This window comes from Suillus fuscotomentosus (assembly GCF_016647785.1).
Source record: "Suillus fuscotomentosus strain FC203 chromosome Unknown F5891scaffold_31, whole genome shotgun sequence".
Lineage (NCBI taxonomy): Eukaryota > Fungi > Basidiomycota > Agaricomycetes > Boletales > Suillaceae > Suillus > Suillus fuscotomentosus.
In genome coordinates, this window is record NW_024539543.1 from 330,022 (window position 1) to 344,962 (window position 14,941).

The 14,941-nt window shown below is 46.6% G+C and overlaps 4 protein-coding genes across 4 annotated transcripts; all 4 read left to right on the forward strand.

Annotated features, from left to right (window-relative positions):
• Window positions 1-307: 307 nt before the first annotated feature.
• On the forward strand, window positions 308-896 carry F5891DRAFT_953447 (uncharacterized protein; the record flags this gene model as incomplete). Its single annotated transcript, XM_041375184.1, has 2 exons — window positions 308-724; window positions 774-896. The coding sequence occupies 2 exons, from the start codon at window positions 308-310 to the stop codon at window positions 894-896; spliced, it is 540 nt and encodes a 179-aa protein (XP_041225257.1).
• A 2,975-nt stretch (window positions 897-3,871) lies between these two features.
• F5891DRAFT_392687 (uncharacterized protein) lies at window positions 3,872-5,183 on the forward strand. Its single transcript, XM_041371669.1, has 10 exons — window positions 3,872-4,088; window positions 4,152-4,174; window positions 4,232-4,241; window positions 4,288-4,307; window positions 4,358-4,390; window positions 4,454-4,550; window positions 4,606-4,634; window positions 4,691-4,721; window positions 4,786-4,818; window positions 4,870-5,183. The coding sequence occupies exons 1-10, from the start codon at window positions 4,061-4,063 to the stop codon at window positions 5,127-5,129; spliced, it is 564 nt and encodes a 187-aa protein (XP_041225258.1). The 5' UTR covers window positions 3,872-4,060; the 3' UTR covers window positions 5,130-5,183.
• A 3,495-nt stretch (window positions 5,184-8,678) lies between these two features.
• On the forward strand, window positions 8,679-11,424 carry F5891DRAFT_1189490 (uncharacterized protein; the record flags this gene model as incomplete). The annotated part of the gene is made up of 18 exons (XM_041367175.1): window positions 8,679-8,811; window positions 8,865-9,079; window positions 9,137-9,162; window positions 9,229-9,349; window positions 9,776-9,829; window positions 9,887-9,896; window positions 9,943-9,962; window positions 10,013-10,045; window positions 10,103-10,199; window positions 10,260-10,288; window positions 10,345-10,375; window positions 10,440-10,472; window positions 10,524-10,600; window positions 10,668-10,872; window positions 10,929-11,039; window positions 11,103-11,143; window positions 11,201-11,226; window positions 11,283-11,424. The coding sequence occupies 18 exons, from the start codon at window positions 8,679-8,681 to the stop codon at window positions 11,422-11,424; spliced, it is 1,404 nt and encodes a 467-aa protein (XP_041225259.1).
• Window positions 11,425-12,298: 874 nt separating this feature from the next.
• Window positions 12,299-13,271, forward strand: F5891DRAFT_392944 (uncharacterized protein). Its single transcript, XM_041371670.1, has 4 exons — window positions 12,299-12,545; window positions 12,645-12,794; window positions 12,845-12,970; window positions 13,132-13,271. Exons 1-3 carry the CDS (start codon window positions 12,378-12,380, stop codon window positions 12,965-12,967), a joined length of 441 nt encoding a protein of 146 aa, XP_041225260.1. The 5' UTR covers window positions 12,299-12,377; the 3' UTR covers window positions 12,968-12,970; window positions 13,132-13,271.
• Window positions 13,272-14,941: the final 1,670 nt, after the last annotated feature.

Genomic DNA, 14,941 nt, shown 5'->3' on the forward strand with positions numbered 1-14,941 from the left:
AGAGTCGAGACAGCAGTACCGGCGTATGCGCTCGCCGCTATACGGTTGTGTCTCGGGAATTAGGTTAAAAGCCAAATCTGCCTTCAGCGACTTCGAGATACTGGGGAGAGGCTATCGTAGTTAATACATTGTGACGGAGGAAGTACCCGTACCCGTACGCCACGTTGCTGCGGGGGCTGGGCATATATGGAACACCCGTCACCTCGGTGGCGCACCGAAACCCTCATACATGGATGTCGTTGAGCTGAACGATGACTAGCTGCACAGCCACTCGAGACGTTATTATCTAAGCCCACATTATTTTTGCATGTCGAACTCCGGAGGACGATTTGCACCTTACAAAAATGCTCTCACCGCGATTTCTAAGAGGGCGGGAACACCACTACCTTCTCTCATAATCTCTTTTGCCATCCTTCATGAATTAACTGCCATTGTTCCCATCGTGGGCATTTTTTACATGGCACGCAGTCTAGGCGTAGGTGAGCGCGTTGTCAACGCTGTTGCTCTTCAACGAGATGGCTCTATCGATGACCAGTATTGGGTGAACACCCAGCTGAAATCGTGGGTTGATGAGGGCGAGCAATGGGCTGGTCGCATTGGACGTCGATATGGCATCTTCGGCTTCGAGAAAGGCAAGGTTGTTGACCAGACCCAGTCGAGCGAGTTGTCTGGTAAGCTAGCGGGAGACGTTGCTAATGCCGTTCTGGCTTATGGTTTAGTCAAGGTATGTTTTTTCTTTACCACAGGTGGGATAGTGATTGATGTTCGTTCAGGCACTTTTACCCGTCCGCATCGGTCTTTCGTTATATCTTTCTCCAATGTTCTCTCGGACAGTTGTAGAGCCGATTCGATTGGGTGGCCTTCGTCTATTAGGACGCAGACCGACATCAATGTAAAAGGTGGGTGACATTCCTATTTTTTTTTCATGATGATTTCGTTTGCCGCCCCAGTCGTAGCTATAAGCGTTGACGAACGGTAGAGCATAAGCCAAATATTTGCGCCACTGATTCTATCCTTGCCTCTTTCTTTCCATAAATTTGAAGCTTACTATCTGTCTCGCAGGTTATCGTCATATAAGCGTTACATTCCTACTAGTAATGAGCATACTTTTTGTCACTTCAAAGTCATCTTATAAAGCTCATTTTCTCCGATGTGTTTGCGCCATATCTTTTTCCTCCCAGTCAAATTGGCTCCTCAAAGACTTGTTCCACCTTTGGCGATGCCTCATTCCCTGGGGAGAGCGCTTCTATCTCGTCCTAGTGTCTCGTGCTACATGCGATTTCAGTGGAGCACATCTGGATGACTTAGGCACATGTCCCACCTTCAGGCTGTATCCTGCTATTATATCTTATTAGAACTAGGGCATCGCTGTTTGTGTTGTCGACTTCTGATATGGATTAAAATGTGAACTTTCGTACTGGGCTAGACCCAAGCGTGTCCCTATATAGTACTGCTAGTTGATGCATGTACACGCTCCTGGAAAACAATTGAATTCATGCTAATTTCTGCATCGGAGTATGCCACGAGTTTGGCATGGTATTCTCGAATGCTCAGGATGAGGCGTGGTCCCAGCACAAACATCTGCACGACTAATAAAATTTGCACAGCACCACCGAGTATCAGACCGACAATATTCTACAAGAATGATGAGCAATGTTGACACGCAGATATTGGCGATAGGTCAGCGCACCGATATTTCCGCAGAGATAACAGCAAGCTGGAGGCAAGAGACACCGACAAAGCTAACATGTGCGACACTTGAGCAGAAAATTATAACCGCGTTCACATTACAAGCTCACCTTGCAAAATAAAGAACATGAGATTGTATTAGCACTCTGAAACAGTCCCCAATGGTCGATCCTGTCGATGGGCCGAGTCTTCGCAGGTCACAGAAGTGTTTCACAGCCACCCAGACTGAAAGACACAATACGAGGACCTCCCAAACAGCGTTGAGCATCCAAATCATTGAGTATCACCTCCTCTGGTATTTTTCCAATGAGCCGTGTTCTTCAAGTCAACAGGGGAAGCTTACCTGATACAGTATACTTGAGGTCTATTGCCGAGATCACTCCGCAGGCAATGTTAACTGCCAGAAATATAATAACAAGGAAGACGAGCATCGTTCTAGATCCTTGATACATGGTATACAGCCGAGCAATCATGATGACTGTCAGTCAGGCCAATATCACAGAGGTATTGTGCCCTGGGTAACTTACCGCCAAGCATGACAGCAGGCCACATTTGTCCCATTTACTGTGTGGTACACGATAGCGCCTAAAACTCCCGATTAGTGAACATCCTCGCACTAGTATCAAAGACTCCGACCTACACCTATTGAGTCATTATGTTGAGCCAAGTTCGATGGTTGGAATCTCACTAACTCCTACATGAGTGTATTGATTGAATGGGACTGAGATGGTTGCAGAATACTTACTGCATCTGTCAGCGATACTGATGGCATATTTCCTATGTCCCGCCGGTCAGAAAAATGGAACACAGTGCAATGAGACATACGCAGAATATTGACATTAGTTGTCAGAGGTGAGCCATTACCACAGTGCAAAGCTGTTGGTCTCGACACATACACAGAATATGGTATTCCAATATAGCGTATCTAAAAAAATTTGGAGTCAGCACAAGTTGCCCACCACGCTAAAGTACAACATGAGGTACGAACAATTAAATACAGCAGTCATGAAAGACCAGCCTTGTCTCTGTCGCGAATTCACTGCATGCTCTTGTTTTCTTCTAAGACGGGATTCTTCTCACTCACCCAGATGAGTTCAATCTAAGACACCATGAGTGGGGAATGTTAGTGGTGTATGACGATAGCGTTCGTGCTAGACGTACCACCCTTTAGCCCTTGTATCACCAAAATCAGCATGATGGTGACGGATATTTGATCGCGTCTCAAGACCCTTGATCAGTGGGTGGAACAGCCTGAGTCCAAGAAGCAAAAACCACATGGAATCCCTTGATCGGATCGAACCAGTGTTACACACGTGACTACTTATTGATATTTGTTAAAATACTTATACATCCCAAGGCCTAGGTCGAAGAGGAAGTTGCACATAGGAGACAACTTTGAGAAACCTATATCACAGGCGAAGTGAGTATTGCGGTGCAAAATTGAATAAAAGAGGAAGCCTCTCGTAGAATTTGATTTGTGAACCACGCCACTACTCGGACACCAGGAAAGTTCCAGTCGTGGTGATGTCGGCAACTTCTTTCTAACGCCATGTTTGGGAGTCCCTGCTGCAAGCTTGCAAAATTCGAGCAGCTCGTTATGTAGCCATCGATCTAATGTACAGGTTTGGGCATGATGCGATCGAAACAAGCCACCCTTTTCAGCTAGCAAGGCCGAGCCCGAGGCGTAACTGCCGATGAATGTTACGCCATTCTGCGGTATAGCACCAGAGACTCGGAAGTCAGACAAGAAACAGTGACACAGAGTAGGTCGAAGCGGAGCAAACTCACCTTATCTGTCGCCTCGTAGGCTTGAACTATGGATTATCATGATTATATCAAAACGATGAACAAAGATATGACAAGGATGGAACGAATCTGATCCAGAACGCACTATGATGTTCAATGCATCATGCACTTGCACTGCCAAATACATTATGATTGATGATTCGTGATTGACATATGCTGAATACCTATACGACACCATCCTCGAAATTGCACACGGGAGACAATAAGCCTGTGACACGCTAGAAGCCCTATTTCTGATTGTACAGGCTCTAGGGCTGATCCTGATGATATCGTGTCTCAGTACTTAAGCAAGGCCTCACCTAAATATACTTACATACCGCGAGCAAATGCCACAAGTAAAAATATCGACTCATCAGCGTACTATAGGGTGATAGTCTAACTCGGTAACAAACAGGCATACACAGCCGTGGTCATCCAATGTCAAGTTACTCCCCGGCCGGTACATCCAGTGAACGGTGAAACACTTCTATCACGACCACAGCAAGCTAGTTAAGTTTGAACTTACACTGACTTCAATGATATCCCAGCGTCTACGCCATCACCTTGATGGGTTCACAGCCCATTCATGAGAGTTAAGAGGGCGCATGATGTGTGTGCGTGTGTGAAACACATTTTTGACCTCCAGATGGTGTATTCAACTGACGATATCGCAGAAGCGAGGAGCTTGCAGTCCTTTAAGGTGTGTCCCCTTGTCGATATGAGGGTGGATCACAATTGACAACTCATGTACCGTCAGTACATACTGGGTGCGTACCGCCTGAATTCAAAATTCTTTGTCCTAACACAGTTCAGCGTCATTGACTGCATTATGGGTAGGATTATTCTGATCTATCTACGTCCGCTGTCGAACTCGCTTATCCAGACTTGCGATTATACATGTTCACTTCATGAAGAGGTGATACCCTCATTCTATGACATACCTTGGGTTTGATATCAACAATATCATTGCTGTGCACAGTGGACATTTTTGCTTCGATCACGCTGGAGCAAGATGAAAGGACTCTATATCGTTACACGATACCTCCCCTTTATCTTTCTTGCCACAAATCTATATTGTGCGTCCCGCTCCAGCACATCGCTCTGATGATGAATTGACACTTGTTTTTTTAGTGTATGTTATCCCGAATGAGACATCAGGTGTATGTGATGTGGTGGAAGGTTCAAGAACGAACGACTTACTGCATGACTTCGCCAGAAATGCCGGGTGCTGGAAAATACTCAATCAGGTACGTGCGTAGTGCATTCATGTATGCACGTCCTTTCTGAAGGCTACTACTTTCCCTACCACAGGTCTTGGAATAGTATTAGTCATTGTCTCCGAAAGTATCTCTCATTCTCCCCGTACTATGTGTGTTTCTGATCTGATTCATCCAGTTTTTTTTAGCCTTAGAACATATGTGCTCTGGAATAGAAATAGAATCTTGCTCGTAGCCATCTTGTTCACCTCTTTCGTGAGCTCCCAATTCACTCACAATACCGAAGCTAGTGGTAAATGCATCGGCCAGACTTTTCCCGCAGCATCCTTCAGCATTTTCTTCGCTGCTGGCGTCCCCACAGCATGTATTCGTTCTCACCTTCCCTTTGGTGTTCCACGACCACTTAAACATTCTGTTCCCTTTCACAGATACGACTAGCGCGATCCCGGGAATCACAGGGTGCTACCGGAATTCGACAGGTTTCCAGTACGTCATAGCATTTCTTCTCCTTTCCGTGTTCGAACTGGGTGGGTAACCATGGGCATATATCTGTACAAACACACGCTAACAGGTATTCTCCCCAGGACTCATGGTGCTCACGCTCATACGCGCCATACAGAACTGGCGCATAAACCAAAGCCGTCTGTACGTTGTCCTGGTGAACCATAACATATCCTATTATGCATGCGGTTTCCGTGAGCTTACACTTGTTCGCGCTGTTTTCTCATACTCATCCATGATCATTCTCTTTCCTGAAGTGCTCTCGGTAACGAACATTTTCGCATCGCTGCTTCTCCAGGTACATGAATATCTTAAATCCCTTCTATGATCGAGCCGTTGATGTTCTGCGCTCCAGGACTCCTACCAAACCTTTTTTTTAAGTATGTACCGCCACATCCTCCTGCTAACAACACCCAAACTGTACACCCACATATAGTCTCCAGATCATCATACTTCCAATTCTTGCTACGCGCATGCACCTCCATCTCTGGCAGGTGAATCAACATCCACACGGCTCTACTAGCAATCTCGTGCATGTTCCAATGTCCGACATCTCATTTGCAAATCTCACGGCGTGATTGTCTTATCCTGTGGCTTATTCGGTGTCGTTCGTGGAGCGAGGTTTGGACCGTACAAGATGACTGGTGGGAGTGGGTTTGGTAGAGTTGGTTACGTGCTTAACTTATAGGATGAATCTGTCGCAGGGTGGTAGGAGCATCTGGATGTCCTTGATCTATTTAAGACCTGTATTTTTTAGTGTAAGCGGTGGCGGCGCAGGGATCCAAATCTTGAGTGTGCTAGACTCAAAATCAAGGATGATCTAATTCTGCTCCGGAGTCCTGCTACACATGATCATGTATATTACAAGAAATTTGACTTGATCACACAGCCATGGATGATTACTCATATAGAGGGTTCACGACAAAGTTGTATGCCCCTCAACTCGAGTTCCTGTACATGCCTTTGACTGCAGTCTCGGTCTGTGCAAACGAAGGGTTGGGTCGGGCTCCAATTGTTCAGCGCATTGCATAGTCGTGGAGATGGTCTGGAATAAGCGGCTGTTCTTCCAGTGGCGTGAAGGATGACGACGTCTTATAGAAGGTGATGGGTCCTTGAGAATACAAGTTACTTGCTACCCATGTCGTCAGCATTAGGTGCTATTGCATTACAGTGTAGGAGAGTACGTACTGGTTCGCCGAACATTGAGCTCAGCTTGCTTTCAGGACTTCAGCAGAGTCTACTGAGTACCTGGGAGAATCGTGTCAAATAACAAAGTGTGCAGACGTTCAAGCTCAAGGGCTCAGCGCTCAATGCCTGGTCTCCCTTAGTCGGCAAGGTCTTCTGGTGCGGCTGTAACACTAAAGTTGATAGTCTTCTCTGCATTGACACAAAAATCAGTGGTCTGAGAGGAGGACGCAGCGCCGGAGAAGAAATTAACAGTTGACTCAGCTGGTAATCAGAGTCCACTTCACCATCCTCAATGCAATAGCACTTCAGTAAACCGAGGATTGAAGCTTGAAGGACTCTCACTCACACATATCTGCATGTATAAACCGGTGTTGCAACAATCCACCAGCCTGAAAACGGCGTGGACGTGCTCTTCTTCGAAGATAAAGCTCATATTTGATTCCATAAATAAATCTGTAAGATATTGCGCAGTCTCACAACGTTGCACAAAACTTGAAGAACCATAGAATCTCCCATTTGGGTAGCAGTATCTCCATCACAGACAGCAGGGTGTCTGCAAGGTTGTCAGAGAAATAAATATAATCAATCTGAGCACATATACGAACACCGAAATTCCGAGGCAAGGACGAAAGTCGGCACTACGTCAGCAGGAATCAACTCATTCGAATACCACGGATGCAAGACTAATTGGTCTGCGGCACAGTACGATGTGCAGCGGTGCGGGCAGCAATAACACACCGCACTGTGTTCATAACAAGACAGAACGCAAAATGGAAGAAGATAGAATTTTTCGTCTCAGGACACACCGTCGCTCCGTCAATACCCATTGCCTGCTGCTGTATTAAGCTCGTTGCTTACCTGAGTTCCCATAATCGGTATGAATATTGTCCGATCATCATGCATCAAGTTTGAAGCTTGGAGCTTGGAGCTTGAAGCTTGAAGGTGTGCGCGCGAGCTTTGCCTCTTAGCGTAACTGTCAACACCTCAAGGGACGAAAAAAGTATCGCAACGTCATTACGCCAAATAATTATCAACATCGATTGCCAATTTTGGCTATTCGTACCATGTAGTTTGAAGTACGCTAGGGCCGACTCGGACTATCAGTAAAATTACTGCCTCGGGCATCGGAGGTGCAGCTGTATCTTTTATCAAGTCGCTCCCCGGCAGGTACATACAGTGAACGGAGGAACGCTCTATCGCGACCGCAGCAAGAGGCTGTGTTTAAACTCGAACTAACTCCAATGATGGTATCCCAGTGTTTGCGCCGCCACCCTGATGGGTTCACAACTCATTCATAAGGCCCACGACGTATGTGTGAAACACATTTTTTGACCTCTAGATGGAGTATTCGACCGATGATCTCGCAGCAGCGAGGAGCTTGCAGCTCGCTACGGTGTGTCTCCTTTCTCGATATGAGGGCGAATCACAATTGACAAGTCATCTACGTATCAGTACATCCATAGTGCGTGTTGTCTGAACCTCATATTACTTGTCCTAATAAAGTTCAGTGTCGATGGCTACATTCTGGGTAGGCTTATTCTGATCTATCTACGTCTGCTGTCAAACTCGCTCATCCAGACTTATGATTATGCATGTGCACTTCATGAAGAGGTAATACCCTCGTTCTATGATGTACCTCGGTTTTAACATCGACGATATTATTGCTGTGCAAAGTGGACATTTTTACTTCGATCACGCTGGGGCAAGATGAAAACCCTCTATATCGTCACACGATACCTCCCCTTCATCTTTCTCGCCACGGATCTATATCGTACGGTCCGCTCCAGCACACATCGCCCGATGATGGGTTAACACTTGTTTTTAGTGTATTGTACCCCGAATGAGAACCCAAGTGTATGTGATAGGGTGAGAAGCTAATGAAAACGAATGACTTACTGCATGAATTCGCCAGAAATGCCGGGTGTTGGAAAATACTGAATCAGGTGCGTGCGTGGTTTTCATGTATGCACATTCTTTCTGAAGGCTACTACTAGGTCTGGGAATAGTATTAGTCATTGTATCTGAAAGTATCTATCGTTCCCCCCATCTCATGTGTCTTTCTGATCTGATCCATCCAGTTTTCTTTATCCTCAGAACATATGTGCTCTGGCACAAGAATATAATCTTACTTGTGGCCATGCTGTCCACCTTTTTTGTGAGTTCCCAATCCAATCACCATACACAAACTAGTGGTAGATGCATTAGCCAGATTATTCTCGCAACAGCCTTCAGCATTGCCTTCACCACTGGAGTCCCCGCAGCATGTACTCGCTCTCATCTGCCCTCTGGCGTTCCACGATGACTAAAACATTCTGTTCACTATTACAGATGCGACTAGCGGGGTTCCGGGCATCACAGGGTGCTACCAGAGTTCGACCAGTTTCCAGTACTTCATACCATTTCTTCTCCTTTCTGTGTTCGAACTGGGTGGGTAACCATGTGCATATATCTGTACAAACACACACTGACAGGTGTTCTCCCCAGGACTTATGGTGCTCACGCTCATACGCGCCATACAGAACTGGCGGATAAACCCAAGCCGTCTGTACGTTGCCTTGGTGAACCATAACATATTCTATTATGCATGCGGTTTCCGTGAGCTTACACTTGTTCGCGCTGTTTTCCTGTACTCATCCATGATCATTGTCTTTCCTGAAGTGCTCTCGGTAACGAACGTCTTCGCATCGTTGCTCCTCCAGGTACGTGAATATCTTAAATCTCTTTTATAATCGAGCCGTTCACGTTCTGCATCCCAGTACTCCTATCAGAACATTTTGTATGAGTATGCACATCCACATCCCGCTGCGTATTCCTACTAATAATACCCGAAACGTACACCTACGTATAGTTTCGAGTTCATGACCCTTGCAATCCTTGCCACACGCATGCACCTCCATCTCTGGAAAACGGACCGACGTGGACACGGCTCTGGCACCCTCATGCATATTCCAATGTCCGACGCGCCATCTGTAAATTCAATGGCGTGACCTGTGGCTTATTCGATGTCGTTCGTGGAGCGGTGCTTGGATCATACAAGATGACTGCTGAGTGAGTTTGGTAGAGTTTGCTACGTACTTCACTTGTAGGATGAGTCTGTCGCGGAGGTGGGAGTAGTATATCAATCCCATTTTGATTCAAATCTTTGCTTGTGTGAAAATTCCGAAACCGCCGATGTGTCATCCAATATCAAGTGATTCCCCGGCCGGTACATCCAGTGAACGGTAAAACGCTCCATCACGACCGCAGCGAGCTAGCTAAGTTTGAACTCACAGTAACTTCAATGATATCCTAGCGTCTACGCCACGGTGACCTTGATGGGCTCACAGCCCATTCATAAGAGCTAAGAGGGCGCATGATGTGTGTACGTGTTTGTGAAACACATTTTTGACCTCTAGATGGTGTATTCAACTGACGATGTCACAGAAGCGATGAGCTTGCAGTCCTTTAAGGTATGTCTCCTTGTCGATATGAGGGTGAATCACAATTGACAACTCATGTACCATCAGTACATATTGGGTGGGTGCCGCCTGAATCCAAAATTCTTTGTCCTAACACAGTTCAGCATCGATGGCTACATTCTGGGTAGGCTTATTCTGATCTATCCACATCCGCTGACAAACTCGCTTATTCAGACCTATGACTATGCATGTTCACTTCATGAAGAGGTATACACTTGCTCCGCACTTCAGTTTTGATATCGACAATATCATTGCTATGCACAGTGGACATTTTTGCTTCGGTCACGCTGGAACAAGATGAAAGGACTCTATATCATTACACGATACCTCCCCTTTATCTTTCTGGCCACGGATCTATTCAGTGCGTCCCGGCGTTCCAGCACACATCGCCCTGATGATAAATTGACACTTGTTTTTTTAGTGTACTTTACCCCGAACGAGAACTCAGGCGTATGTGATGTGGTGGACGGTTAACGAATGAACGACTTACTGCATGACTTCGCCAGAAATGCCGGGTGCTGGAAAATACTCAATCAGGTACGTGCGTAGTGCATTCATGTATGCACGTCCTTTCTGAAGGCTACTACTTTCCCTACCACAGGTCTTGGAATAGTATTAGTCATTGTCTCCGAAAGTATCTATCGTTCCCCCCGTATTATGTATGATTCTGACCTGATTCATCCAGGTTTTTTTATCCTTAGAACATATGTACTCTGGAACAGAAGTAGAATCTTGCTCGTAGCCATCTTGTTCACCTCTTTCGTGAGTTCCCAATTGACTCACAATACCCAGGCTAGTGGTAAATTCATCAGCCAGACCTTTCTCGTAGCATCCTTCTGCATTGTCTTCGCCGCTGGCATCCCCGCAGCATGTAGTCGCTCTCACCTTCCCTCTGGCGTTCCACGACCACTTAAACATTCTGTTCCCTTTTGCAGATACGACTAGCGCGATCCCGGGAATCACAGGGTGCTACCGGAATTCTACCAGTTTCCAGTACGTCATAGCATTCCTTTTCCTTTCCGTGTTCGAACTGGGTGGGAACCATGGGCATATATCTGTACAAACACATGCTAACCGGTGTTCTCCCCAGGACTCATGGTGCTCACGCTCATATGCGCCATGCAGAACTGGCGGATAAACCGAAGCCGTCTGTACGTTGTCCTGGTGAACCATAACATATCCTATTATGTATGCGGTTTTCGTGAGTTTACACATGTTCGCGCCGTTTTCCCATACTCATCCATGATCATTGTCTTTCCTGAAGTGCTCTCGGTAACGAACGTCTTCGCATCGCTGCTCCTCCAGGTACGTGAATATCATAAATCTCTTTTATGATCGAGCTGTTGATGTTCTGCGCTCCAGGACTCCTACCAAACCTTTTTTTATAAGTATGTACCGCCACATTCTCCTGCTAACAATACCCAAAATGCACACCCACCTATAGTTTCCAGTTTATCATACTTGCAATTCTTGCCACGCGCATGCACCTCCATCTCTGGCAGGTGAATCGACATCCGCACGGCTCTACTAGCAACCTCGTGCATGTTCCAATGTCCGACATTTCATTTGCAAATCCCACGGCGTGATTGTCTTATCCTGTGGCTCATTCGGTGTCGTTCGTGGAGCGAGGTTTGAACCGTACAAGATGACTAGTGGGAGACGGTTGGGTAGAGTTGGTTACGTGCTCAACCCGATAGAATGAGTCTGTCCCCGGGGTGGTAGTAGCATTTGGGTCCATTTAACACCCGTAGTTTTCACTGTAAGCGACGGCGGATTTGAGTGTGCTAGTGCCAAACGCACATGTACAGCCTGACGGCGTGGAGCATTATGGTACAGATCTAGTAAAGCACACCAAGCTCTCCGGATTAACGAAACGTTTCTGTTATGATAGGACCACATCTGCAATGACCTACGCTGTCAACAATTCAAATTTGTCTCACTCGACCGGGTAAGTTATTTGCACTTCATGGTTTGTCAGTGACAAACATTACTTTAGGGCGGGGAAGTCAGGACATCTGCCTTGATGCGGACCGGAAACACTGTTTGACCCGTCATATCGCTCATGAACTTACCAAAAGATCAACATTTATGGCATATTGCCAAGGGAGTGTCCGATGAAATTGTTCGGAAATGTGGTGTGGTCAAAGACATTGGAGAATGCGCGATGGGCTAGTGAGATGATAGACGGCAGTGTAGGAATTCACAGATTTGAGATATGCGAAAGTAGTGAACGAGCCTGTAATACTAGTAGTTGAAGATGGGCCCGCCATTGTGGAGACAGTAGCGCCAGCGCATGCGGGTGTGTCTTGAGATGGGTGTCAAACCAAATTTGACTTCTGCGACTTCGAGATACTTGGGAGGGGCCATCGTATTTGATGCACTGTTGCGGAGAGAAAACACGTACCCATGCGTCGCGTTGCTGCATGGCAGCTACAGGACAGTTTATATCGTTGACTGAACGACTCGCGCTTACCTGCACAGCCACTCGACACATAACCGGTCTTATTACCTAAGCTGCGTCCTGCCTATAAATTTTTGCATGTCGAACTCTGGGGGAAGATTTGCACCTTACAGAAATGCCCTCACCGCGGTTTCTGGGAGGACAGGAACACCGCTACCTTCTCTCATAATCTCCTTTGCCATCCTGCATGAGTTGACTGCCATCGTTCCCATCGTGGGCATTTTTTACACGGCACGCAGTCTAAACGTAGGTGAACGCGTTGTCGATGCTGTTGCTCCCAAACGGGATGGCTCTATCGACGACCAGTATTGGGTGAACACTCGGCTGAGATCGTGGGTTGATGAGGGCGAGCAATGGGCTGGTCGCGTTGGACGTCGATATGGCATCTTCGGCTTTGAGAAAGGCAAGGTTGTGGACCAGACCCAGACGAGCGAGTTGTCTGGTAAGCTAGCGGGGGACGTTGCTAATGCCGTTCTGGCTTACGGTGCAGTCAAGGTATTTTTTTTCCTTTACCACGGGTGGGATAGTGACTGATATTCATTCAGGCACTTTTACCCGTCCGCATTGGACTTTCGTTATATCTTTCTCCAATGTTCTCTCGGACAGTTGTAGAGCCGATTCGATTGGGTGGCCTTCGTCTATTAGGACGCAGACCGACATCAATGTAAAAGGTGGGTGACGTTCCAATTTTTTTCCATGATGATTTCGCTTGCCGCCCCAGTCGTAGCTATGGGCGTTGACGAACGGTAGAGCATAAGCCAAATATTTGCACCACTGATCCTATCCTTGCTTCTTTTTTCCATAAACTCGAAGCTTACTATCTGTCTCACAGGTTATCGTGATATAAACGGCACATTCCTACTAGTAATGAGCATACCCTTTTGTCACTTAAAAGTCGTCTTATATAATGCTCATTTCATTTCCCCCGATGTGTTTGAACGATATTTTTTCCTCCCAGTCAAATTGGCTCTTCAAAGACTTGTTCCACCTTTGACGATGCCTCATTCCCTGGGGAGAGCGCTTCTATCTCGTCCTAGTGTCTCGTGCTACATGCGATTTCAGTGGAGCACATCAGGATGATTTAGGCACATGTCCCACCTTCAATCCGCGACTGCTACCATATCTTAATAGAACTATGACTCGCTGTTTTTATTGTCGACTTCTTATATGGACTAAATTGTGAACGATGGAATTGACCCATTCTGCCAACATCTTTGTTCGGCGTCAGCGCGACTCGCCGTGCAATGTCGAAGTAATGCACATCAGGCAAGTGAAAAATTGATCAATGTCATCACTCCATATTCATATGATCTCAAGTTAACACATCATGATCAGCGCATACAAGAATCGTGTACGAGCGTGCTATTCGATCATAAGCTCGACACCTCTGACAGGGTGCAGTGGGCGCGCCCTCACTTCGACGACATTAACTTGCAGCTTGGTGAAACATTCCGTTCACTACAGTGGAGCATCAAGTATCATCGCCACGCTATGGCAACCTGATTAGCTGACACGCGAGCAGGACGAACAAGCCTGCATATCATTAACTTGTCAAGCTCAGGGACGGCGTCCGACTGACTCAGCTGGTCTATATCACCTTTGAGTCTGCGATCTTCTCATACTGCTGGAATCTCTCATCCAACGCAAGCTTTTTTCACTCATCGCAGAAATCAGCTAAGATCGTGCGGTAGCTTACAACTGCTCAGTCGCTAAAGGGAATAGTAAACACTGGCATGGCATGCCTTGGTTCGATCTTTAACGGAGTATTACAGAACTGGAATGTGCTTCGCGTACAGTGGACATACCTAATGCCACAAGCGTTTGATCCTCGACCGCCTGACTTTGCGAAAATACTGACATAAATGTGCTGATCTTCGGGAACCTACATATAGGACGTGTTTGGGACTTGATCAGCTGGACGTTCGAAGATTTTGTTCTCATCTGAGATTGATTCAATGATTTACCTGACAGTCCATTATAATGAATGTTGAGCGGATGAAACATGATGCTTATCATCTTGGAGTCATGGAACGTTCCTCTTGTTAGCAAGTGGTTCAAGTCCGACGGACTGCACGAGTATCACGACGGGAAAATAAAGATATGATCCATGGCATAGCGAAAGAAGTATACATACAGAGAAGATGGAATAGTTTTTCGTGTGCTACAGCATCAACGGCCATTGGTGCTTGGAAGAGGTGCACAACAAATCAAAAGCACCAGACGGGCCAACAACGTAAGGACTCGTGACTTCATGGTCACTGCAGCTGCTGTGGGAGCCTGAGTGCTACTATTTGGAACAGGCGTCGGAGTGCCGGTAGGTTGAGATTGCGATGATGATCCCTGACCATGCAATTGGCTGCTCTGCTGCTGCTTCTGTTTTGGCCGGGGAGCAACAAACAAAGTCTACAGCGGAATTATTAGGCCAGTGTATGAAAACGAATGCGAGGAATGAATACCTGTTTGTCCCATACTGCAGCAACTTGGACAGCACAAGGACTACGACGAGAGAAGATCCCTTGCCTTTGGGTTTGTTGGAGTTCGTCGCCGGCGCTGGAGCGAGAGTGATGAAAAAGCGATGGAATGCGGGCAAAGAGTGCACGTGCACTCTCAATAGATGGTGCGAGGACGCGACGGGAAGAAGG